Source organism: Erpetoichthys calabaricus, chromosome 4 (assembly GCF_900747795.2).
Source record: "Erpetoichthys calabaricus chromosome 4, fErpCal1.3, whole genome shotgun sequence".
NCBI classification, from domain to species: Eukaryota; Metazoa; Chordata; class Cladistia; order Polypteriformes; family Polypteridae; genus Erpetoichthys; species Erpetoichthys calabaricus.
In genome coordinates this window covers 59,904,714-59,929,111 of record NC_041397.2, presented here as the reverse complement: position 1 = coordinate 59,929,111, position 24,398 = coordinate 59,904,714, and the positions used below count along the sequence as shown (strand labels likewise).

General features: G+C 38.3%; 1 protein-coding gene across 1 annotated transcript in view; it reads left to right on the top strand.

The window, feature by feature from the left end:
• The first annotated feature begins 5,133 nt into the window (after positions 1 to 5,133).
• tnfrsf19 (tumor necrosis factor receptor superfamily, member 19) overlaps positions 5,134 to 24,398 on the top strand; it is a 112,058-nt gene continuing 92,793 nt past the window's right edge. The window contains exons 1-3 of the mRNA XM_051927317.1: positions 5,134 to 5,152; positions 14,019 to 14,122; positions 22,034 to 22,144. Coding sequence (XP_051783277.1) covers positions 14,021 to 14,122; positions 22,034 to 22,144 — 213 coding nt within the window. The 5' untranslated portion in view covers positions 5,134 to 5,152; positions 14,019 to 14,020. The remainder of the gene's footprint in view (positions 5,153 to 14,018; positions 14,123 to 22,033; positions 22,145 to 24,398) is intronic.

Sequence of the window (24,398 nt, the reverse complement as noted above, 5' to 3'; positions counted from 1 at the left end):
GTGAATTTAGAAATACAAACCAGTGGAACTCCTTTGGGGGTATGGAAACATGAGAAAGGAGTAATTCAGATAATCATCTTTGTGTTTCTTGTTATATAACATGCAGTTACAGTATATATTTTAATACATTCTTGTTTATAATGGGGCCAGAGACTATTCCATTGCATTTTACACTACTAGAGCAATCTAGACAAGAACAGGACATTCAGCTCAACAAAGCTTGCCAGTCCTATCCATTTAATTCTTCCAAAATAACATCAAGCCTAGTTTTGATGGTCCCTAAAGTCTTACTGTCTGCCACACTGCTTCTTCTACTGCTACTACTACTGAACATGTTTGCTTAAGTTGCATAATTTACTAGTTTCATAACGCTGGTCCATGCAGTTCCTGCTGTAAAGGTGCCAGGGTGGTTCCTCAGAGTGATGCCATAGTGGAACCATTTTTGGTTCCCAACAGATCCATCCACATGATGGTTCCAGAAAGAATCTTTATTTATCTAGATCCATAACAGGCTCCATACAGTAAATAACCATGAATAGATGGTAACAGATTTGTGAAATACCAATGGGTCATGATTTTAATAGGACTCTTGCATGATTCAGTAACACAGGATAAGCTTCCGGCTTTCTTAATCTGTTAGTGTCCTACAAGGTAGCATAACATACATTAAAGATTTCAGCTTTTTTTCAATATATTAGGACATTTTTCAAATCACAAAGAACCAACTTCATTTGTAAAGAACCCTTCACAGAATGAAATGGTGCTTTGTCAAATAATGGTTATACGAGGAACCACACAAACCAGTAAAGAACCACAAAATTCTATTATTTTAAGAGTATATGGTGGCACACTGGTAGTTTTGCTGCCTCACACCTTCAGAGTCTTAGAATCAAATGTGAAGTTTGCAGAGTCAGCATAGCTTTTCCTCCAACATCCCAAAGACAAGGACATTGGCAAATGAATGCATACTGGACTGTGCCTGGTAATGGACAGTTGGTTCTTGCCTTCGAGCGCCATGGTGGAATAAAGAGATTTGAAAATGGGATGATTTATTGAGCTGTGCTGAACTTTACATTTAGCCAGACAGCATCCTTACAGACAATACTGGGCAATAAAGGAGGCAGTGTCACCCTGTAGGTCATGGGTGTCGAACTCCAGGCCTGGAGGGCCGCAGTGGCTGCAGGTTTTCATTCTGACCCTTTTCCTAATCAGTGACCAGTTTTCACTGCTAATTAACTTCTTTTCCATTCAGTTTAATAGCCCTGTTTTTAAGGATTCGGTCTACTGAATTGATTCTTTTTGTTGTTAAACAGTCGCCAAACAGAAATAAAACATGAAATGGGCTTCAAACTCCAACCAGTTTCACTCCAACCAGCTAATTCTTGCTGTTAATTAAACCAGATATTTAATTCCATGGCTTGTTACTGCTCTCATTCTGCCACAGCAGACATTTCCAAAACTGTTGATTTTCTGTTTTTTCTAAGAACACCAGCAAAATGTTTTGGTGACCTGAGAGATAAACCTTACTGAGACCCCCCACCTTTCTTTATTTTCACATATTGCGTGATGGGCACAGGTTAGCTGGTCATGTGGCAGCTCATTTTGTGTCTCATTATTGTTTGGCTGCTAATTGAGGATAAAGAAACAACTAAGGGGCCCGAGTCAAGTTAATTAAAACTAAGGCAAAAGCAGTTAATTAGCAGCAAAAAATGGTCGCTTATTAAGAAGATGGTTAGAATGAAAACCTGCTGTACTTTAGGACCAGAGTTTGATAAAGCAATCTTTCATGGCAGTGTAAAGTGAGATTATACTTTAGTCTTTGTAAAACTTTTCAGAACGGCGAGAGAGATATAAAGAGAGGATAACAGTTAAACTAATATTTGGTCGTGCATCCCATTATAGTTATATCTTCCAAAACGTTTTTTTCTGCGACGCAGCGCCGTATGAATTGCGTGCACAGTTCTGTTTTCGCGGAGTTTTTTATACCACTTGTACTCCACCGGCTTTGACTCCCACCAGGTTGGGCATAAATCCTCCTTTCGGTACTAAACAATGAATAACTTTGCAGCTCTAAAATACAACCCAAAACTTCAAATAAACACATACACCTGCGTGCCTTATTTAATTTCCTACGAGATCTTCTTGTTAAGGTGGGCAAACTGTGGTATCACATCCTCAGCCACGGCTGCTCAAAGCTGCGCTTTCTTCCAAAATGTGTTGTTAACTTTTTGGCTGTCGTTACACCCCCGCTCCCCGCAGGCTCTCCGCGCGGTGCTGCGTCCAATCCTAAAGCGGGCCAATGACGTCAAGGCATCTGCAGCTCATTGAGATGAAAGGGAGCCTGGAGAGGTTTGGGCACGGCTTCAAAAGCCATCAGAAGGCGGCGGAGCTGCTCTGCTGATAAAGCCGGCGCGCAGGATCTGGGAGCACTCGAGGGGTGCGGGCAGCGCTACGTGACACGAAGGGAAGCAGCCGTGGTCTGCAGAATAGAGATCCGGACACTGTAGGAGTCCTGGCAATTTTTCTTTTTTTTTTGGAAGGCTATGTGCCATTTTTCTGGCAGGGCACTCGCACGGCACATAATAATATCTCGTGATCATAATTACCTGTTTTAAGTGCTTGGCGCTTTCGTGCTGTTCGCTGCGGCTTTGATGTGTGCGCTGATCACCGATCAGATTACATGCGTTTGATCGCAGACCTCGTCTGCTTTTGATCTCGGATCTCCCAAGCTCCCCACCCCCTCCTCTTCCTCACCATCTCACCCGCCCTCAATTTTGGAGGATCCCCTAATTTTGAATGGTTTTTTGGACTGCACCGATTTGGAGAAGGGAGATTATGGTTGTGATTTTGTCAGAAAAAGTAGCGGAGCGGAACCGACACTGAGAAGGAAGCGAGGACTCTGCACTTTTCTGGTAAGGAGTTCAAATAGGTGTTTAATGCAAATTTCCTTGATTCTCCCTGGAAGTTGAGCGCAGTATTGTCGGTCTTGTCTTTTAATTTTCATCGCCTTTTCAATTCGTTTACGCAAATAAAAGGTGTAGCTTTGTTGCAGAACAAAGTTGTGCGCTCATGTAAATAAATACCCACAGCAGAAAGTTTTCCGTGATCGCTATGGTATCTTTCCAAGTGCACGAGTTTAAAAGTCGTTTTGTAGAATATGCAGCATAATTGTGTATAGATCTGCTGAAGTGCCAACATTTTTAATCGCTGTTCACATTTACAGTAAGGATTTCGCGTGAAGTAAAACGCTTGGCAAAGTCGGACGAAAACGCACCTTGCTAAGTGCAGAATAGCGATCGGGTTAAACTTGCACAGCAGCAGGGATTTGTTTCGCTGCGTATAATTTTAAGTGATTTGAGAAATATGATCGAGTTTATAACTGTGGTCTCGTATTGAACTTTCCAAAAAAAAAAAAAAAATCGCAGAAAACTGTGCGATTCACCAAAGCTCTCGATCGGCTTCAACCGGCTCCAGATAATCGGGGTTAGGAATGAAGAGATGGTTCGAGGTTTTTGTGTTTCCAAATTGATTGCTTTAAATAAGCAGTTAATAGAAATGATCTCGCGTGTACGTACAGTATATTGAAACCTAATGTGTTCATGAACACTGCAGAGAGATGTTGAAATTATTTATGTTTATGACTCCTCGGTAATCTGTACAGCGCACACATGAGAATTGAGATTTAAAAGACAGTTTAGCTAAAAGTAAAAAAACAAATGCTTGCCTAAAAGCATATATTGATATTAAAACCACTTCTGATGTATATCTGTGTTTTATCTTTTTAAATTACTGAGCGATCACTTCCATCTGAAAAAAGTAATGTATCATTTTTGTATGGCAAACCCAGAATTACACTTTAACTGTCATGGCAGACCTCGGATCTTTACTTAAACCGTGTGAAATATAAATTTGACTTAAATTATTACGAGTTATTTTTGACAGCGATAGTTTTTGTTACTTTTTTACTTTTGCCTGCCAGTTTGTATTGCGTTTCACGATTTTATATTTCTCACCATTAATGGTCAAAGCGCACCTCTTTAAAACTTTACTAATTCTGTTAAACTAGTATACAAAACTAATCTTCTTTGATTTAATTATTTAACATGTGTAAATATGTTTTATGTGTACAGTATTTAGACAATTCATATTGATGTTTACTGGCGATAGGTATATTCAAGATCAGTTTTGTTTATTTAAATTGTATATTCACTGAAGACCAAACAAGTCCAGGCCGGCAAAAAGTGCCTTTAATAAAGTTCAATTTCTTAATAACACACAATTCTAAAATCTGCATAATCCGTTACTATGTTTTGGGGGGCTGGAAACTATTGGAGGGACAAGACCAGGACATAGCGATGGTCCTTATGTTTTCCGTTTTTATGACCAACTTTTTGGGATTATGAGGACAAGAGTTTTGTGTGAATTTTCTGTATGCAAATCCTTTTGAGGATTGTATAAAACTCTTTTTCCATTTATAGTCAATTTCTGATTGAATTAACTCTTTTCTGCTTAGTCTCCAGTGCTGTCGGAACAGGCTACATCTCCTCGAGAGACAAAGTTGAATTGAGAGGTTTTACAAATGAGTGAATGAAACATTAATGAATGTTCTGGTATTTGGCTCCTGGGTCTAAATAGCTGCCGTTTATTTTGTTATTTCAAGGCCGCTGCGTGTCACACATTTTCGTTTTTTTTAAATATGTGTAAAGCTTTCCCTCAGCAAGACAAGTTAACTGGAATAATCTTTTTTTATTATTATTATTATTCTGAAACTATAACAAAAAAGTGTTACTTTATAATTTTGCAGCCTCTTGGTCTGCTGGTGACATGGCCATTAAACCGGAGCACATCCCACCAGCAGTAACGCTGGAGGCAGGCAGGGTCGTGTCCCGAATGGCATGCTAGCTGGGCTCTGAGTGCATTAAACACTTCTAACGGGGTAATTTTTTACTAATCCGCTAACTGCGTGCCTTTGAACTACAGCAGTCCCAAGTGACCCCCCCCCCCCCCCCCCCCCCCCCCCTTTAAATACAGGAAGACTATGTAAGCTCCACACCTCGAGTGAAGTCTGTGACTGGACTGGCATCTCGACTCGTCACACACACTTCGCCACTCCGGAGGGCCGTCTCCATCCTCGTGTCCTTACAGTCTGCAAGTATAAAACATCGACTAATAAGAGTGCATATTCTGAAGGATTTTGGCCATTCCAGAACTTCATTTCTAAAACAGTGTATTTTGTTACATGTTCTTCAGTAGATTTAGAACAGTTTTCTTCTAGAAATGTAGCATTTTAATTAATTGCAAGTGAATGAACGTTTAGTGGTCTTTAAAGGACTCTTAATGTAATGTCAGTGATAACCGAGCAGTTTCAAGTTGTCTGAAATGCATTTTCAAATATCTTAATGATGTCTTGATCGCCTTCAGGTATCTGAAATGTATTTTAAGCTCCCAAATTTGCTTTAACTTGAAATGGCTGACCATTCTTTTTGAGATATCTCAAATATATTTCAAGACACTTTAAAATTTCTCCATGTGCATTGTTGAGATATTAGAAGTAAAATTCAAGATAGCTCAAAACAATTTCCTGAGTTTCCAAGATATCTTAAAACGGATTTGCGATTTATTTATTATTATTTTTTTTTTTATGAATTGCACATGAAGCTCTTTTCAGATATCTTGACATGTGTTTGAGATATCTCCGGAGGCACAGGAAGCATTACCAGGTATCTCAAAATGGTTTGAGTTTGATATCAAGATAATCTGAAAGTCCTCCAAATATCTTGTAATGTCTGTGCTGCTTTTGAGATATTTTACAATGGTTTTCAACATTTCTAAAATACATTTTAAGATATCTCAACAAACAGGAAATTGTTTCAAGATCAAGAGAAAGTTCCAAGAAAAGAGAAACCATCACAATTACCGTATATACTCACAGATAAGTTCTCCTGCAGATAAGTTGGGACTTGATTTTACAGTATATTCTGGTATTTTATAATGTCGGCCATATAAGTCGAAAGCAGAAAACTCATGCTATTGGTCCAAGAGATTATTATGATATGCTAACGGCCACCTGAGAGAGTAACCATGGAGCACACTGCCTTTTTTTTCCTATGTGGGTGCGACAATGCGCTGTATCAGTATGTACTACTAACCTCTCGGTCTCTATTGTGCCTACGTGACCACACGGTAAAACCCAAACTATTCCGAAGCAATGTTTGCACTGATTTGTGTTTTTTGTATCTCACACCGTCATACACCTTTATCATAAGAGCATCCCTTATCTACGATGGAGCGTTCGATCAGAAGAAAATATGAAGCTGGTTTTAAATTGAACATCGTTGAAGTAGCGAAAGAAATTGGTAACTTTGCTGCTGCAACCAAATTCAATGTATCTGAGAAACTGATGCAAAATTGGAGGAGGCAAGAAAATGTAAAAAAATAAATAAATAAATAAATGTCGCTTTTTGAATAGGCGTATAAGTCGAGGTCTGATTTTTATGATCGATTTTTTTTCAGGTTTCAGACCCGACTTATACGTGAGCATACACAGTAGGCAATAATATGAACAAAAATGTAACCACAAAACCGGGTAAGATGAGATGGCTGGGAGGTCAGAAAAAAACACAAAAATAAAAACAAAGAAAAGAGAGAGAAGAAAAAACAAAATCTGCAGGGGTTCCAAAGCCAAAAGACCAGCCAGCCCCTGTTTCTTCAATCTGTCCTCTTCGTTTTCATGCTTCACATGACAGGATTCCACTGAAGCTGATCTCGTGGACACATAAGACACCCACCTTGATTCCATCATCTTTGGTTTCTGCATGGTCCCTTGATCAGGTTGTGGTGGTCGTCACCACAGAAGAAATGGGGGGTGGGGGGGCGGGCAGCAGAGAATAGTGGGGATTATAATATGATAATTCTACACCCATATAGTCTATCAGGGAATTCAATTGAAATGTAGCAACAAAAATGCTATATTAAAATAGTGGGCTTTTAACTGTTTTTAAAAATGTTCTGCAGTATTAGCCTGGCGAGTTTCTATAGGTAAAGTATTCCAGATAAAAGTTGGTCAGCCTGAACCATCTTAAAACGTGACATCTTGAATTGTGCTTTAAGTACCTGGAAAGTTATGTGAAACATATTCTGGGAAATGCCTGAAGAGGAGTCTGGCCTGTCTTGACAGCATGATCGTGTGGACAATATGGTGGGTGGGTGTGTGGTTTTTTTTATCTTTAGAAGTGAAGTTTTTGCAGTATGAGTTACGAGAAACAAGCCTTGCACAGTACAAGTGAGGAGCAAGTTCTCCAGCTTTTTAAGGAAGACATAAAAGCGCTGTACAAAATGTTAAAGAATGCAGAGCAAATGTTTAATGTCTGTGCTGCTTTGAACAGATAACCTTCTAGAAGGCCCTGTCTTGGTATTGCATTTGTTTTATGTTCTGCTCTTAAAGAGGCACAAGGAGGTATGAGAGACATTTCATTCCTGAAGTGTCTAATGAAAGTCTGAACTCTTCATGTGTTCTTTAGTTTTTATACAAGATGCTGTGTCTTAAAATTGTTTTTCTGTAATATATTGCTTTGCATTATTGTGATTTGGCCCATGGAGCAGAAAGGAGGTGACAGGAACCTCTTCATTACACTATTTTTGTGTTGATAGTGAACCTGATTAACATGACCTGAGCAGTGTGTGCGTGGTGCACATTCCTGGGCTCTTGTTTGACTTTAGCACGTTGGCAAGTTTGTCAAAGTGTTAAACATGTTTATGTTATTAGCGTTGCAATAAATGAATCTTAAAGGCGTAGCACAGAAGCTGTCTCCCTAATTACCAGAAGCTTTTAAAGTTTGCTGGAAAGGGCATTTGAAGGCAATGACTGAATCTGAAAACTGTACCTAATTACTTCATAACCTTCGCCTGGACCTGTTTGTAACTGACAAAAGGTAGGGTTAACTGCTGAACTTTAGGCCTGCGTTGGGTTTTTGTTTAAGCAAGAATGAAGTTCAGTAAATGTCTAATTGTTAATTATCAAAATTCCACCCAGTTTTGTGCCTCAATATTGAATTTGTAATTCTCTTTGTGAAGCTCTCAAAAGAAAATCATTTTGGACTCTCCATGCAAGTGCTACGTAGTTTGATCATTAATAGCTAATCTGCTATTAAGGTTAAGCTTGGAAAACAATGTGATATGAGAATGAAGGGGAAAAACATAATTTAGCCAGTTGTGTGTTACTGTAAAAAAATCCCCTCTGTTTTTGTTTCATTTAAAATCTGAGCAGTCTGTGTTTTGAGAGTTGGGTTTGAACAGCACCTGGTCTGGTTTGAGCTTAGACGTTCTCCCCATGTTTATGGTAGGGTTTGTTTTTCTTCTTTCACTGATCCACCCATTTTTGTGCACATACTAAAGATGTTAGATTTGGTTAACTGACAACTTGGGATTAGCCTGTAACTGTGCTATCATGCTCTTCATGGCCCAACGTCCTGTGCAGGTCTTAATCTGCTCCTGGAGCTGCCAGAACAAGTTTCAGCTCCCAGGACTCTCTGCTAATTAATAAACATGGGTGTAAGTGTGAGTTAATATCCCAACCAAAGTTTAATTTGACACTTGTACCCAAGGTTGCTGGAATAGCTTTTGAATCCTTGTATTGGGAGACAGAGGTGTAGAAAAATTATGGACGAAAACTAGCAGATCACTGTCAACAATGGTAGGCACAAATGAGCAAAAGTAAAATGTGAATTTCTTGGGTTTGTAATTTTAGTGATTTTTAATCATCACATACAATTTCTTGTATTAGGAATTTGTCATTTTTTGCATACTTCAAACTACTCTCCAGAGAGCTTTTTGGGGTCTGCTATTTGTGTAGCACCCCTGGAGCAACTGCAGGTTAAGGGGCCTAACAGAGCAGCATTCCTCCAGTCACTGCTGGGATTCAAACTGGCAACCTTCAAGTTACCAGCTTCAATCCTTTAGCCGCAGAGCCACCCAGCATGAAACCAAAGCACCGATCAGTCGCACCACCAGTCAATGCAGCTGCACCAATCTTATTTTTTGTTTTTTGTTTTTAATTGGGCATTTGTAATCGATGAAACCACCTTTGTTGAGTAGTTAATTGTGCCCATGCTTCAGCACTTTTTTTGGGTATCTGAGTTGGTGTGACTGGTGGAGCCGAATTTAGTGAGCAGCTTCTTAAGCACATGGTGACGTTACGATTTAGTCATTTCTAAGGGATGGTAACACACAGATGGAAAGACATCGCTTGTTTTTATTATTATTCTTATAATAATAATCATTGTTCACATTTAGTTCACTCATAGTGCTTTGCAAAACTCCATGTAGGGAAGTCCCGGGATGCGAACCCGTTATCTCCTTACTGCGAGGCAGCAGCGCTACCACTGTGCCTTGTGAACGTTTGTTAGTCTCCCTTTATTCTACTTCAGCCATCCCAGGTAACCTCAAACCCTTACCTCCCATTATAGTCGGCTTGTAAAAGTTTACAAAATTGTTTCACTAATCGGGTATTCTTTTGATGTCCACATTACTGCTTTGCAACCTTGGCATTTCAGCCTTAATGAAAGTCACTTCATTTTAAATTTCAGTTCACTGTCTCCATAAAATAGTAAATAGACAATATATATATAATAGACAAATATAATAAAGAATGCGGTTGATGTATAATATGTGAATCTCATTGTGTAATACTTATTTATTTGTAATCTATGTATAATATCAATAAATACAGACGGTGTTTCAAAACTCCTGATCTCTTGTATTCACAGAATAAAGCACATGAAAGACTTAAAAATGTAATTTTTTTTAAGGTGTGTTCATTTTTTATTACTTATGCAAATTTATGTGGATGGTGTTATTAACTGAAAATATCCTTTGATCAGTCTGTTGATTGATTTTTGCCTTTTTTCCCCATCTATGATCAGACAAATGCAGACCCCAGTAAGGAACACCCACCCTTGCAAAAATGGCTTAAAACTGCCTTCAAGGTCCCCTAAAAAAGTAACAAAAGGCTTGGCATATGATAATTAATGTATGATTCTTCTTCTTTCGGCTGCTCCCATTAGGGGTTGCCACAGCGGATCATCTTCTTCCATATCTTAATTAATGCATGATTAAGACATGCATATTTAATACAGATTTGCTATTGTAGCTGGCACAATGGTGCAGTAATTTGCAATGCTGCCTCACAGAACCATCACCCTAACTTCAAATCCCACACCTTGACATTGTGGTTTTCATTTTTTTTTTTTTTGTTCATTTGTTTTATTTTATCTCCTGGGTATTTGGGTTTTCCTCCCACATCCCAAAGTAGTAAGTGTTAAATAAACAGGCTGTTCCAGCTTGGCCCCTCATTCCTGAAGTTGCCTGATCTGAATTTCAAAGTTTTTGTGAATGTTACACTGTTGTTACTTCACAGAATGGAATAGACCAATGAAATCTTTTAAGTTCTTGGCAATAGTTTGCATTATTTGTATCTATAATAATATAAAAGCTCTTTTGTATAGAAAATTATTCCCACCACTACAAAAAAAAAAGTTATGATATAGCCAGATGTGATCGGAATCATCATGTACGCTCATGCTCTGGACGTCCTGCTTCAGCCAGAGAGACACAGTTAAGGATGTGCAGGCATCCAATCAGCGACAAGAACTGAGCAAAAGTCACAGGCATACATTTAATTTTGCATGTGCTGGGGGTAAACTTAATCCGCACAGTTTAGGGCAGGGGTACTCCATTAAGGTCATGAAGGTCCACAGTGGCTGCGGGTTTTCTCTTTAACCAGTTTAATATTGCTTTATTTACAAATAAAACAATATGTTTTTTGGGCTTAGTTTTAATCAACTTACTTATTACAATTCAGAACCCTTGATTGCCTATTTTAGTTTTAAACTGCTGTATTAAGATTTTAATTGTTGCCTGTTTTTTTTTTTTTTAATAATGAGGTGCAGATGACAAAGGAATCACCAGCTCTCCATCTAACGTGCTTCCATTTAACCCTGTGTACATGCTTCATGAAGTATCTGTGCTAATAAAATGTTTTGAAATAAAAGAGAGAGAGAAAAGGGAATGACCAAAAAACATATGAATAAAGTTCTCTAAAAACAAAGAATCCAATTTTTGTTTTGGAAGAATGAAAGCACTAATAAGCCATATAATTAAATACCATGTTTCATTATTGGTTACACCTGGCTTCAAATTTCGAAACTGGTTGCAATGAAAACTGGAAGCCATTGTGGACCTCCAGGGCCAGATTTGAATACCACTGGTTTAGGGTCACAGGGAGCCAGTGATTATCAGAGCAGCATTGTGTGTAAGGCAAGAAGAAACCTGCTGCAGTCTGTACCATTGGGCATGCATGTAGAGGGAAAGCTGAGGAAAACACATAGCTTGCGACCAAGGGGCAATAACTGAACAAAACGTCTAGGCACACAAATCAATTTAATCAGATTAAAGTTTTGTGAGTTTGGTACAGATGTTTCAGCATACCCTGAGTGGTAACGTGGAGCTAGCATTCCTGACTTGCGGCACAAAGGTCTACACAGGTTAGCATGTTCTCCCCATGCATGTTACATGCGTGCTTAAATTTTCTCTCCAATGTTACTGGTAGCAGCAGGCAAGATCTTTAAAAACTGGAAATGTCGAATGCTTCCCAATTAACAAAAAATGTTTAGCCAGTCATGTACTGTGAAATAAATAACCTCCATCCCCCATTTTTTATCCCCAACGTGAGCCCCCAAGCACTCATTTATGAACACTAACTGTCATGCCACTGGATCACACTGTTTCAAAATATCTATAGTAAAAACACTAGATTAGATTAAAACTAAACAGTTGCTTTATTTATAGGTTTTTGTTAGAAAATTGCACACAGCATGCTCTTTTCTGCTTGGCTGTGTGATTGTGCCCTGCAAAGGACAGGCATATCGTCCACTATGGTTGCTTCTTCCCTTACACCCAGGCAGATGCTGGTGCCATGAGTCAGGAATGCTAGCTCTGCGCTACCACTCTGCCTCTGTTAAAATATCTGTAACATACTTACTAAACTTAATCTGATTATAATGAACTATTGTCTCTTGACAGAAAGCTAATTGCTTTCTTCACCTCTCTCTCTGCATGTGCCCCTGATTTTGTTAGGTTCTTGTCACTGATTCCACGAATGCACATACTTAATCTATCCCTCACTAGCCATCAAAGAATACCTGGAACACACACGTGCATGATGATATCCACCACATCAGGCATATATTTTGTAAAATAATGGAATTCTTTTGTGAAATAATGCAATATTTATTTTGATTGGTGGAAATAAGCTGCCATTCATTTGACCACATTGGCGAGGAATGTATGGTCGACATATCTTCAAAAAGAAAAAAAAATTCCATTGGCCAGGCATTTATTGTTGTTTTACAATTTCTACTTTACATTCTGAAGCCCTTGTAATGCAAATCAGAGTTGCAGAGGCTGTAGCCAGTTCTGTCAACACTAGGAGCAATGTAGGAATCAGTCCTGGATAGGTTGCCTGTCCATCACAAATACACCAGCCTGATATCTACATTCAAAAGATGGTAAAAAGATTAATAACTGTTGTTTGTAGCTTTTGAGACCAAAACCGTAAATCTGTCCAGCGGGTGCTGGAATACAAAATTCTTTCATAGCTAGGCCATTTATGTTGGGTAACAAGTTATTGGGAGGCTCCGTTATTAATGCAGCTGCCTCCGTGCTTAGGTGAACTCGGTTCAAACAGTAATCCGGCCTGGAGCTGTAAGACTGCACCTCCAAACATTGTGCCATCATGCAGAGCTCAACATTTTTTTTTAAATGTTGTTCACTGTGTGAATTAGTATGAATGTTGAAATAGATACAAATATCTGTGCTTTTAGAGTTGAATATTATAAATGATGTAGACTGGAAAGTGATTTGTGTGTTATGTTTAAACTTCAGTAACTCCTCCAGAAACAGCCTATGAAGCTTTTGAGAGTATTTCAAGGGTGTGCCATTTAAAGGAGATGACTTTTAGATCTGATCTACTGTGGACCAGGAATTTTTGTATACGCTGTTAACAACTGCATGTCATTCACTTTACTACCTGGTGTTATATGACAAGTTAAATGAAAAACATGAAAATTATTATATTTTAGGTGCCACATTGAATTTTCTAGTGCTCACGTAAAGGTAAAACGTGTATACTTAAGTTTGATTTGGAGTAAATCAGAATAACAATGATGATTTTCACAAAACTGTTGGCCCCAGCAAGAGATTGAAATTGGCACAAATGTTTTCCGAGCCTCCGTAAGTCAATTGGTTAAGGGGATGTGTTAATTGATGTCTAGGATGCTATAAAAGGGTTTAGAATGCACCTTACGTCCAGGTAGGATGATTTTGTCCATACAAGCAGATCTAAACAAATGTGGCAGACGTGTCCTTGCCCTTGACAAAAAAAAATGCAGATTAGAAAAATGGCTTGGGGTTAGCATTTGAGAAGAATACAAAAACCTTCATTACTTGCTGTGTGCCCAAACATGGCAAAAGAATACTTACATTTAGACAATGAAAGTTAACTAAACCTTTTGAATTTTCTACTTGTGTAGTTAGCTATTACCATGTATTGAAAAGTCATCTGTGGAAAATATTCCCTGAAAGCACAAGCATCCTTCAGACTATTTTTGACTCTTTGTTTACAGTATCCATGAATGATTTAAGAATTTCTGTTATGAACGCCTCCACAGTTGGCCTTTATGTATCTCTAAAGGGCTGACTCCTTGCAGTTACTTGTGATTGCTAAACTCACCCCCTGAAGCTTTGAGCTTCAAAGCGTTTTTCATCAGCTTTTAGGTAGTTACTGATTTGCCAATCATCTTCTATGCCGAAATTCCGTAGGCCACCTTTTTAAAAATATTTACGACCTTCAGCTATTTTTGATCAACAGGCTCTTCTCTCTAAAGTGGTGCTTGGATGCACACATGCTTACACACAACTTTTACGCCTAAATCTTAATATGCTCTTTTTGTTATATTTTATAGCCATGAAGCCTTCAAAAGTGTCCTTACGAAGTCTCCGAATATCCTGGAATCAGTCCCTGAAGCAACTGCTCATGTTCAAGCTCACGCTTATCTGGGCTTGTCTGGTACGTTAATCCTAATGTTTGAATTTATATTCAATTTATGTCTCCCAAAGGCTTTTTTTTCCCATACTAGGAAGTATAATAAAACTTTAGCAACCGATCAAACTTTTGTTAATGCATGCACATAAACAAAATGGTAACATTTGCCGCTTTACATTTTCACCTTTTATAGTAAAATACTCTGTACCTTTGTGCCTTCTATTGTGTTGAATTTTGGTTGAACTTCAGTGTAAAGCTTGGGTTATGAAAATAAGTGGTTGTGAGTGGCCACAACTGCAGTATGTTTAAACGCAGGGTGTGACACAGTTCAAACCACTCTTGTTTTATTTAGCTCCTTTCACAGCAGATGCCATCACACAGCTCTTTAGAAGAGCAGTGCCACACACCTTATAGTAAGGCATATTGTTTTTACAGCTGCATCCCAGGCAAGTTATGAAATTGGTTTAGGGACAAAATGTGAAGCAAAGATACAATGTGACCTGGCATCAGTCCTCCTACGAGTGCTTTGGTACTGCATTATTCTGTAGTTTCTGTTGCACGGTCTGTTCTCACCAAAAATTATGCACATCTGTATATAGCAGGGGTTGTGGGAGATCACCATTATGGGTGTAAGGTAGGAATCTGCTGTGTATGGGGTGCCTGTCCAACACAAGACAGACCTGTGCACACAATCACACAACATTATAAAATGTCTATGTGCTATGGAAGATATGTGAGATAGAAGTTTCCTGTTGGCATAAGGCAGTGTCCATCCAAATGGTGTCTACCAGTGGGACAACTGGCAAATTTGTTTTCAACATTTTATTGAGTAGTGATGTTCTCTCTGACTTCTGATCTAATTTTTTCATACAACAACAGACTTGACAAAAGGAAACTGATTTATGAGCATTTTAATATTCTTGTTCTGCAACTATGGATCTCAAACTTTGACACTGCATTCCCCCCCCCCCCCCCCCCCCCCCAATCCCAAAAAAATGATCTCTGCTGAAAAATGTAATTTTATGGTTGCATTGTATTAAGAACTATGCAGTACTAATCTTCTGTATTTCTATGTGTTTTTCATTTTCAAGCATAGTTTGAGAAAAAAATCTGATTTATGAATGAATTCAGCAGAACATCAGTGGTGAGCTGTTGGTCACAATGTTTCTTCCAACCCATCAACCAAAATTGTCCTTAAACAGAAAGTGTAAAATATGGTGTCACAAATGTAATGTCCCTGAACTTCCACTGCACATTGTTCAAGTGTCACATTGGCAACGCTACAGTGGACAACTAGAAATTGGGAAGCTAGAGCACCTCCTGTTGGCAACAAACACCCAACGCAAAAAGGCTCAGACACAAATTAAAAGGCAAGAGTCTTTATTGTGGGGAAACTCTTCATCAGGTAAGCATTTCCCACCACCAAAGCACAGTACAACGAAGTACAGCACACAAGCAATAATAAAGAACTCTGCAACTCTTTCTCTTCTCTTTCTCCATGACTGACCACTGCCTCCTCCACTCCTCCTCACAAGCTTCGTCCATCTTCCTCCCAACTCTGGCTCTTGGAAGTGAGAGAGGCCGCTCCTTTTATCTACCACCCGGACGTACTTCCAGTGTTTCGTACACATGGTCTGAAAACACTTCTGTGTGAGGCAGAAGCCCAGTGAAGTAGGGCTCCTCAGTCCCTGCAGCACCCCCTCACAGTACCCATGGAACTCAACAGGGTTGAGTCAAGGTACTCCATGTCCCATCATGCCCTCTAGTGATCTGGGGGAGATAACGCCCTGTGCATGCTCTCTCCCCCGGTCCTTCCATCTTGAGTGACCCAGCCGGGTAAGAACACCAGCCATCCCTCACAAAATTCATATGTTGTGTTTCTTTTGAGAAAATATTAATAGCCTGTAATGTACATTCTTAAAAATAAAGGTCTAAGAGCAGTTCTTCAGAGTGATGCCTTAGGGTAACCATTTTTGTTTCCCAAAAGACCCATCCACATAAACGTTCCTGAAAGAACCTTTACTTATTTTGATCCATAACAGGCTCCATATAATGAATGACAATGGAAAGGAAACAGATTTGTTGAAAGCAGTGGGTCATGATATTAAAAGGACATATGTACAGGAATATGTACAGTAACACAGGTGTGGTCCAGTCTTTCTAAATCTGTTAGAGTCCTGCTTGGTAGCCTATCATGCATTAAAGATTTTGCTTTGTTTCTACATATTAGGAAGTTATTCCAAGCACAAAGAACCAACTTTATATGTAAAGAATCCTTCACAGAATGAAATGGCACTTTGTCAAGCAAATATGCTATGAGGAACAACACAGCCCAATAAATAACCTTATAGTGCTTTTAAAGAACCATTATTTCGAAGAGTGTAGATGAATATCAAAGATGTTTTAAGACAGATCACAAAAGAAAATTGAATTATTATCTCTAATTTAACAACTAATTAAATTGTTAATTTTCATTTCATTTCCCAGAATGTGTGTGCCATTTAGCTACAGCCTATCCAAACACTGTGAGGTGGTAGACAGGAACCTCTCATCGGAATAACGATTTGTAAAAGGATGAGCTCAAACACATTTTTGCTTATAATGGGCTAATTTAGAATTACCAATTAACCAAACCAGAGCATGTTTGAAATATGGGGGTTAAACCATAATCCACTGAGAAAATCCAAGCTCAAGCTTGCAGTCCCCACACAGATGTCCACCTTCGGCATCTGGAACTAAACAATGAAAGCAAAGAGCCATTCAGGGAGCGCTGACCAAAGACGAAGTGTCATAGGGCAACTGTTGCCTCGCTAACCCTCTGAACATGAAGAGGATTAACCATTTTATCAATCTTGTCTCTTATCCCCATTATCCCCCATGTTTTAAAGCTCTGTTTCTTGGTATTTTCTTTTGATGTTACACAAATATGTAAAAAAGAAAAAAAAATGACACAAAGTCCCCAAACAGACTTGTCTACTGTATCTTTCTATCTGAATCTTTTTAAAGGCTTTAATTCCAGCAAAGTAGAAAATCTCCTTTTTAATCATTGTGATATTCTCTGCAAAGCCCTTTGTCATAGTGCCAATGATAATATATTTAAACAAAATATTTTTGTAATCCCACCTAAATTATATACTTACAATTTCCACAAGCACAGAACAATTCTAGAGGACAATAGGGTATTTGCTCAATTTAAAAAAAAAAAATTGCAGAGGTCAAATTCCTCATCTGTCAGCAGAGTAAAACATTGTGCCGTTCATATTTATTACTGGATTGATGGCCATTAGTCTCAGGCAAAAGCCTTAACAGCTTTTTTATGAGTATGGGCTGTCCTTAAGCCATGTAAACATTGTAAAAAATAAAACCGAACTGTTAATTGAAGCTTTTTTGTTTAAGGCCCTGAGAATATTTACATATGAGAGACCACCATTCAGTCCATCTGGCTTATGTGGTTAACTAATAACCGTGTTATCCCAGCACATTTTGCATTTGACTCGTGTTTAAGATTTCTTGGATGTCTTGTCTTCAGCATGGCCGGTCAAGGTGTTGTGTTGAAGTGCTTGGTGGATTGGCATTTAGTGAAGTATCCTGGAACATTCTTTAAAACAAAAGTGAATTTCTTAATAAGTAATCCTGGACAGAGGTTTTTGCTTTGTAAATACTGTGATATTAGACTGCTTTGGCTTGTCACTTAAGGAGTTCAATGATTTTGGAGTTTACTGTAATTAACAGCCAGTTTGAGAATATTCTCAATAGGCTTATTATTTTTGTATTTGCAAATATCGATGTTTATCCTTGCCACACTACATGACTTTTTCCGTGATTTTTAAATCCTTTTCAGATCTCATTTACATAATCTTAATGAGTTGAGGGTTTTCACAGCACAGTCCTGTGTAGTTTGACATCCCCAGCAACTTAGTCAGAGAGTGTAACTCACTATGGTTTGATTTTTGTCTTAAATTGTAGAGGCAGGCATGTGTGTGTCTGAGAGCTATCTAGAATTTCAATGTATACAGTTCACAAGCAAGGAAAGAAGAAAAATGGGTGTTTTGGACACACAAGAGAAGCTTATCTAATGTGTTTAGTGTGTCTTTTCACGACAGAATTGAAAAAGTAAAAATAAAGGGCTAAGATTGGGACTGGACTTGCCATACATAGAAAGGATTTGTATGTGCATAAGCAACAGCAGAAGTTGGGTTAGGAGCATGTACTGATTGCTGCACCCACCACATGACAAACCATCTGGATTGGGACCTGAGTGCAGTGGGTGACACCTCAGCATCATACTGGAACAGTGTGAGGTTTCTTATGGTGGCTGGAGCGCCAAGCCTGCCGCAAACCCCCAAGTTTTCCATATAAGTTGGAGGACCTACTTGCAGGGCTGGATGCAGATTAACGTCATATCCAGGACAAAGTGATTACAGGTTAAGTGTTAAGGTTATACTTTGGTAATTTGAAACTGTGCTTAAAAGTTGTGAGGCAGTTGTGTAATTCCTAGGCCATTGCCTCTCTAGTCATGTAATTTGACATCCTTGAAGCACCTATAGTCACTGACTTTGACATGCTCTCTGATTAGAAGTCATGTAGGATGCCATAGCTGTCAATAGCTACAGAACTGGACCATCCTATTATAGCATAGCTCCAGTTAGAGAGTATGATGATGTTGAATGTTCAACGGGGTGTGGGATGGCGGTGCGCCATTTGACCCACTTCAGTTGAATTCTGAATTTGTTTGTTCCAAAGGACTGTACAGTCTTCCTGTCAGAAAGTCCTTTTCTCCAAGAAACCTGCCAACTGAGGTTTTCATTTTCTTCCCCTATGTCTATTATCTGGCCTCATCTTTTGCTAGCTGGAACCTCTGTTAGCTTGACTTCAGTATACTTTAACCAAAGGCAACTGATCTCTGTGTTATTGTTTGTTTAAATAGATATCTGGGTTTATGTGTTGTAAGATAAAGACAAGACAACGATAAAGAGTTGGATTATAACGCTGGTTACCCCATATAATTGTGGCAACGTCTTTTCAGATCGGAGTTTCAAGTGAACTAACAAAGATAGGGGAGCTTCTGGTTTTGAGTCCTTCTGGCGAGAACAGGTGGGTCCATGTGGATGGACACCGGAAGTGATGTCAGAGGCATTATACCTGTCAATCACCTTTCTGCAGAGGGAGGAAGAGGAAATGGCATTAGGATACAGCGCCAACCCTTGGAGTGGTGGTAGAATTACATTTACTAGAGCCGTTCAGCTGTCCCCTGTGTGCACACGTGTGATAGTATATAAAGTGTGTAACTATGTACTTCACTGTTACCATATTTGTGAGAATGTTCAAGGATGATGTACCTGATGTACATCTTAGAAATATCTAGCTATATATCTAACTAGATACTGCTTGATGGTCATCTGAAAGATAAGAGATGTCTTGAACAAAATATTTTTAACATTAATTGATGTAGTCTACATATATTTTGTGTCCACTTTTCTGAGTTTTCCGTTTGAGCTTTACTTTTTTTTTTTTTTTTTGAGTACTTTTTTCAGAAATAGGCACACTCTGGATAACCTGTAATGTACAATTTTAATTAGCGAATGATATCACTGAGCTTGGTTGAGCATCTCTGGACCAGCTACTGTATGTTCTAAGAAGGAAAATGAAATCTTCAATATCCTACTGGCCAGAATCAAATCAAATAATAAAGTTTTTATAATTTACCAAAACAAAATTAGGCTTTTTAACATAATGCATAGCCTACACATCTTTGTACATTTATAGTACATTGAACACTATCATTTCCATGCACACTTTACATACAATATATAATTACTTAGTTGTGATATTATTGGTAGAGATCTCTAGCTAATAGTATGCACTGTTTACTGTATAATACGTTTGCCTCTTTTATTTTTCATGCTTATGACCAAATTAATTTCCAATTTTATTGTTTAATAATGAGGGTAGCATTGGTGACGTGCAGTGGTTAGCAACATTGTGCCCCATAGCTCCTGGAGTTTTGAGTTTGTCTTTGATTTGTTGTTTTGTGTCTTCTCACAGGCCACAGGCAGTGTGGTGTAGTGGCTGAGACTTTGGACTTTTGACCTGCAAAATAAGTAAATTTAAAAAAGAATGCCAAACTGGCCCCAGGAGTGAGTATAGCTTTGTATGTGTTAGAATGGTACCGTATCCCAGGTGGGCTTAAATAATAAATTGAAAGATTTACCATTGATCTTTTTGAATGATCATGACTGCAAATGTCAATTTAGTTAGTATTTTTATGATTCTGTGGCATTTATTTGCCCCTATATCATCCAACCATCAATTTTCATTCAATCAAATCCAGTTGAGGATCACAGGGTTGCTCCTGTATCATTATTGCTTGAATGGCCGACTGTATGTAGTAAAGGTTTTTTTTAATTTGTAAAGGGGGATGTTGATCTGTTGGCAAGCCGAAGTAGTAGTAGTAGTAGTAGTAATAATAATAATAATAATAATTCATTACATTTATATAGCGCTTTTCTCAGTACTCAAAGTCTTAGCCACCTTTTACGAGCTTAGCAAACTGACTGGGCCTACTGAGAGACGGCGTACCATTCAAATGCTCTGTCCTAATTAGATCTAAGTAAGTTTTTTTGGTCACATTCTGACCCTTGGCATTTTCAATCTAGAAATGTGGTCCATTGGGATTGTTTCAAAATATCTGTCCACAAATGGATCTGAAAGGCCTTTCAAGTTCTCTAATGCACTTGCATTTTATGTACCATGTCTGTTTTTTCTTTCACCTCTTCTGATTTCATTTTATTCGAATGACCGTAGATCCTTGGACAAATCTATAAAAATCCTAAAATTTGCAAATGACATGATCATATTGGGTCTCATTTCTAATAATGACATGTCTTCCTATCAAAGAGAGGTGGGTTGTCTTGTAGAATGGTGTTCTTGTAACAACAAGGAGCTCAATGCTATTAAGACAGTGGAAATGAGGATTGATTTCTGCCGAGAAGTCACTAACTGTGCATCTTTGAAAATTAATGGCCAGACTGTGTCTGTGGTTCAGTCGTTTTAATTCCTGGAAACTATTTTCACTAACACATTAAAATGGGATACGCATATTACCTCCATCATCAAAAAAGCCAGGCAGGGATTGTTCTTCCTTCACCAGCTTAAGAAGCTTGGCATATCAAGGCGTATATTGTTACATTTTAACTCAGCCACCATTTAGAGTAGTGTGACCTCCTGCATTACCGTTTGGTTTCCCTCTGCCTCCTCTCTTTCTAAGACTCAGTTGCAGCGGGTGATTTGTTCAGCTGAAAAAATCATCGGCTGCTGTCTCCCAACATTAAAAGATCTGTTCATTGCTAGAGCAAAAAAGACAGCAGGAAAGATTGCAGCGGACTCCACCCTTCACAGCAGCCATTTGTTCATTAAATTGCCATCACAGAGGAGGTACAGGTCTATTGCGACCCAAACTAAACACCATCTCCACAGCTTCTTTCCTCAAAGTATTCAGATCCTAAATAAACTTACATAGGGCTACACCTAACTGTTTTTTGCATCATATAACTGGTAACTGTGCTGTTTGTCTATTCGTAAACACTTCATACTTGCTCAAGTTGTACTATTTGATAACTATATTTCATATAGTTTTTTCTATTTATTTGAGTTAACTATTGAAGTTTGTAAATGTGTTTTGTTATAGTGGTTTGCATCATGTCAGGTAATGGTGGGTTGAAATTGTTGTCTTGAGTTGGTTATGTCTTGTATCCCATGTTTTGCACCTAACCAAAGTCAATTCTGGTATATTTCACATGCTAGCAATAAAATGATTCTGATTTCTGTAACCTTGTCTTTCAGTAGAGCACACTGTCTTCTTTTCTCAGTAGTGCAGACTGGTGTCGTAACTAGCAATAAAATGTCTGTTTTGTGTGGTTTTTTTTTGTTTTTTAGATTGCGGCAGAAGCTGGAGACAATATGGAGTGTCGAGAGCAAGAGTATAGGGATCAGGCAGGAAACTGTGTTGCTTGTAAGCAATGTGGCCCTGGGCAGGAGCTTTCAAAGGTGAGTACTGAATATAAGACAATAAGTGAGTAGTGTAAACCTAGTGATTTATGTGAAAGGTGCTCTATACAATCTACTTTTGAGTGATCTGACTTATTAAGTAACCTCCGTGTTGTTATGCCAATTACAAGAGGAATTTTCTTTTTAGTTTGGACTGTTTTTTAAATTCATGTCTGAATTCACACTTTGCCCATTGCTGTTCATGGTAACAATGTGTTTTCAGGTTTCTTTAACACTGCCACCAATGTGCAGGTATTATAAAATATGGCTGCTTACACTGCTGCAAAGGGGGAACAATGAATTTGAAGATAAACCTAATTATGATCTTGTGTGTATTCTTGTGTGTATTCCGTATTGTTTCTTGCATTCTTTCTTCCGACTTGAGGCTTCTACTGGTGGGAATGTATCCAGTATACTGTCGCACATAAGTAGACTCCTGTGAGACAACAATACCATTGGCCATTTGTTCAATTCCTAAGTCTTGATTATGATAGTGCCCCACAATGAAGTGAAAACGTAATGATTAAACGCCTTACTAAGATGTTTCGTGTATTTAAGTTCAACACTTTTGATCCTAATTTGTTGTGTGGTCTTTGCTTTTGGCAGGTTAAACAGACATGCCTGCCTCATCTTGTACTTTGGTGCCATTGATACAAGAGAAAAAAGCAATACCAGCATTTTTTTGTTAATCTATTGCCCAATGTTAAGGTCTAAAGATTTACTTTACCAAGAACTCGAATTATTCATCACTGAGAATGAGCGTTTGAAGTTTCAAGAAACATTGAACAGCAGTTGCGGAGTAAAGAAATCTAAATTACTAAAACTCACATGAGACGAGGAAAATTAATTCTTAGAAAAACATAGAAAAAAAGGAACGGGCTTCATTATTTTCACATGACACCTATGATTTGCGTCACTTTCTGACTGGCTGCAAAATTAAGCCGTCAAGATTGACATCAATGGGAGAAGTGTGTCCTGAAAAAACACATGTATTTAAAAACGAAAATATGGGTGCCACAGGGCTACTGGGTAGAAATCTTCAGGCTTCCCTAATAGGGTACTTGAATTCATTACTTACCGTAATTATGAAAAGTAATTGAGATTCCTGACTTGAAGCAGGTAGAAGTTGGAATATCCTCCTGGATATTTTGGAGATACAATTTTATATAAGTGTAACCATTTCATGTTACAGTCACAGTGTTTCTGATGAAGAGTCAGACCTACTAACACCAATGCTCATGTGATGGAGGTCCTTACATTATAAACTGCTTTATATAAAAAACAACTATTTGTAGAGCAATGCTAATAACCCTTGTCTTTTACCTGTAGGCCCTTAGATTTATATACAGCCTGCATACCAGTTCAACGTTTATTACCTTGCTTTTTATTTAAAAGCCATAGTTTTACTTTTATTGACTGCTACACCTGAACAGTTTGATTTTCAAATTGATAAAACTGTAGTCACAGCTGTAAAGTGACAGGAATCGTATTCATTAGTTGCCCCACCTCAATACAATTGGAATAACCTGCACGCTGAGTCGAGAAGTTGAATATGGACACCTTTAAGTGTGAAGGAGTGACCGAATAAAATGATTTCCATAAATTTAAGAGACTTTCCTGGCTTTGAAATGAATGAAAGGTTTAAATATATCCAGTTGGGGTTGAATTCAGTTATGTTAGCTTTGATTTTATGGAATATTTTTTTTCTCCAGTAAATAAAAAAAATATATATATATATGATGAACTGTAGAGAAAAATCTAAAAATTCCAGTGTTACAGCTACTGTGCTTTAAATACAAGTGCAGAATTTTTTCTACTTTGTGATCATTCCACCCACTATCCTAGACATTTAATGGTCAAATGCACCTCTTAGGTGACACTAAAGAACTCACAAAGTGACTATCTTAACTGTTCCATGACCATTCTCTACACACCCTACCATTTCTGATTTTGCCATCCTTGGCTATACTTTTCTAACCTACAATTTTATCCTGAGTTTTAGCATGTTCATTCATTCATTCATTCAAATGGCTTTTCCAAATTGACAGACAGTCTTCTGCTGACATTTTATTAGTATGTGTTAGTAGCTGGGCTGCAATTACCTTTTTGTGGCATCCAAGTTTGCCAATGCCACTGCAATGCCTGCCCTTCAGCGGTGTTAAAAGAAGCTGTGGTCTCTCCAAGACCCTGCGGTTTATGCTCTACTACACATCTTTTCCTCCTGCTGACCTTTGGGTTTGTGAAATTCAGATGT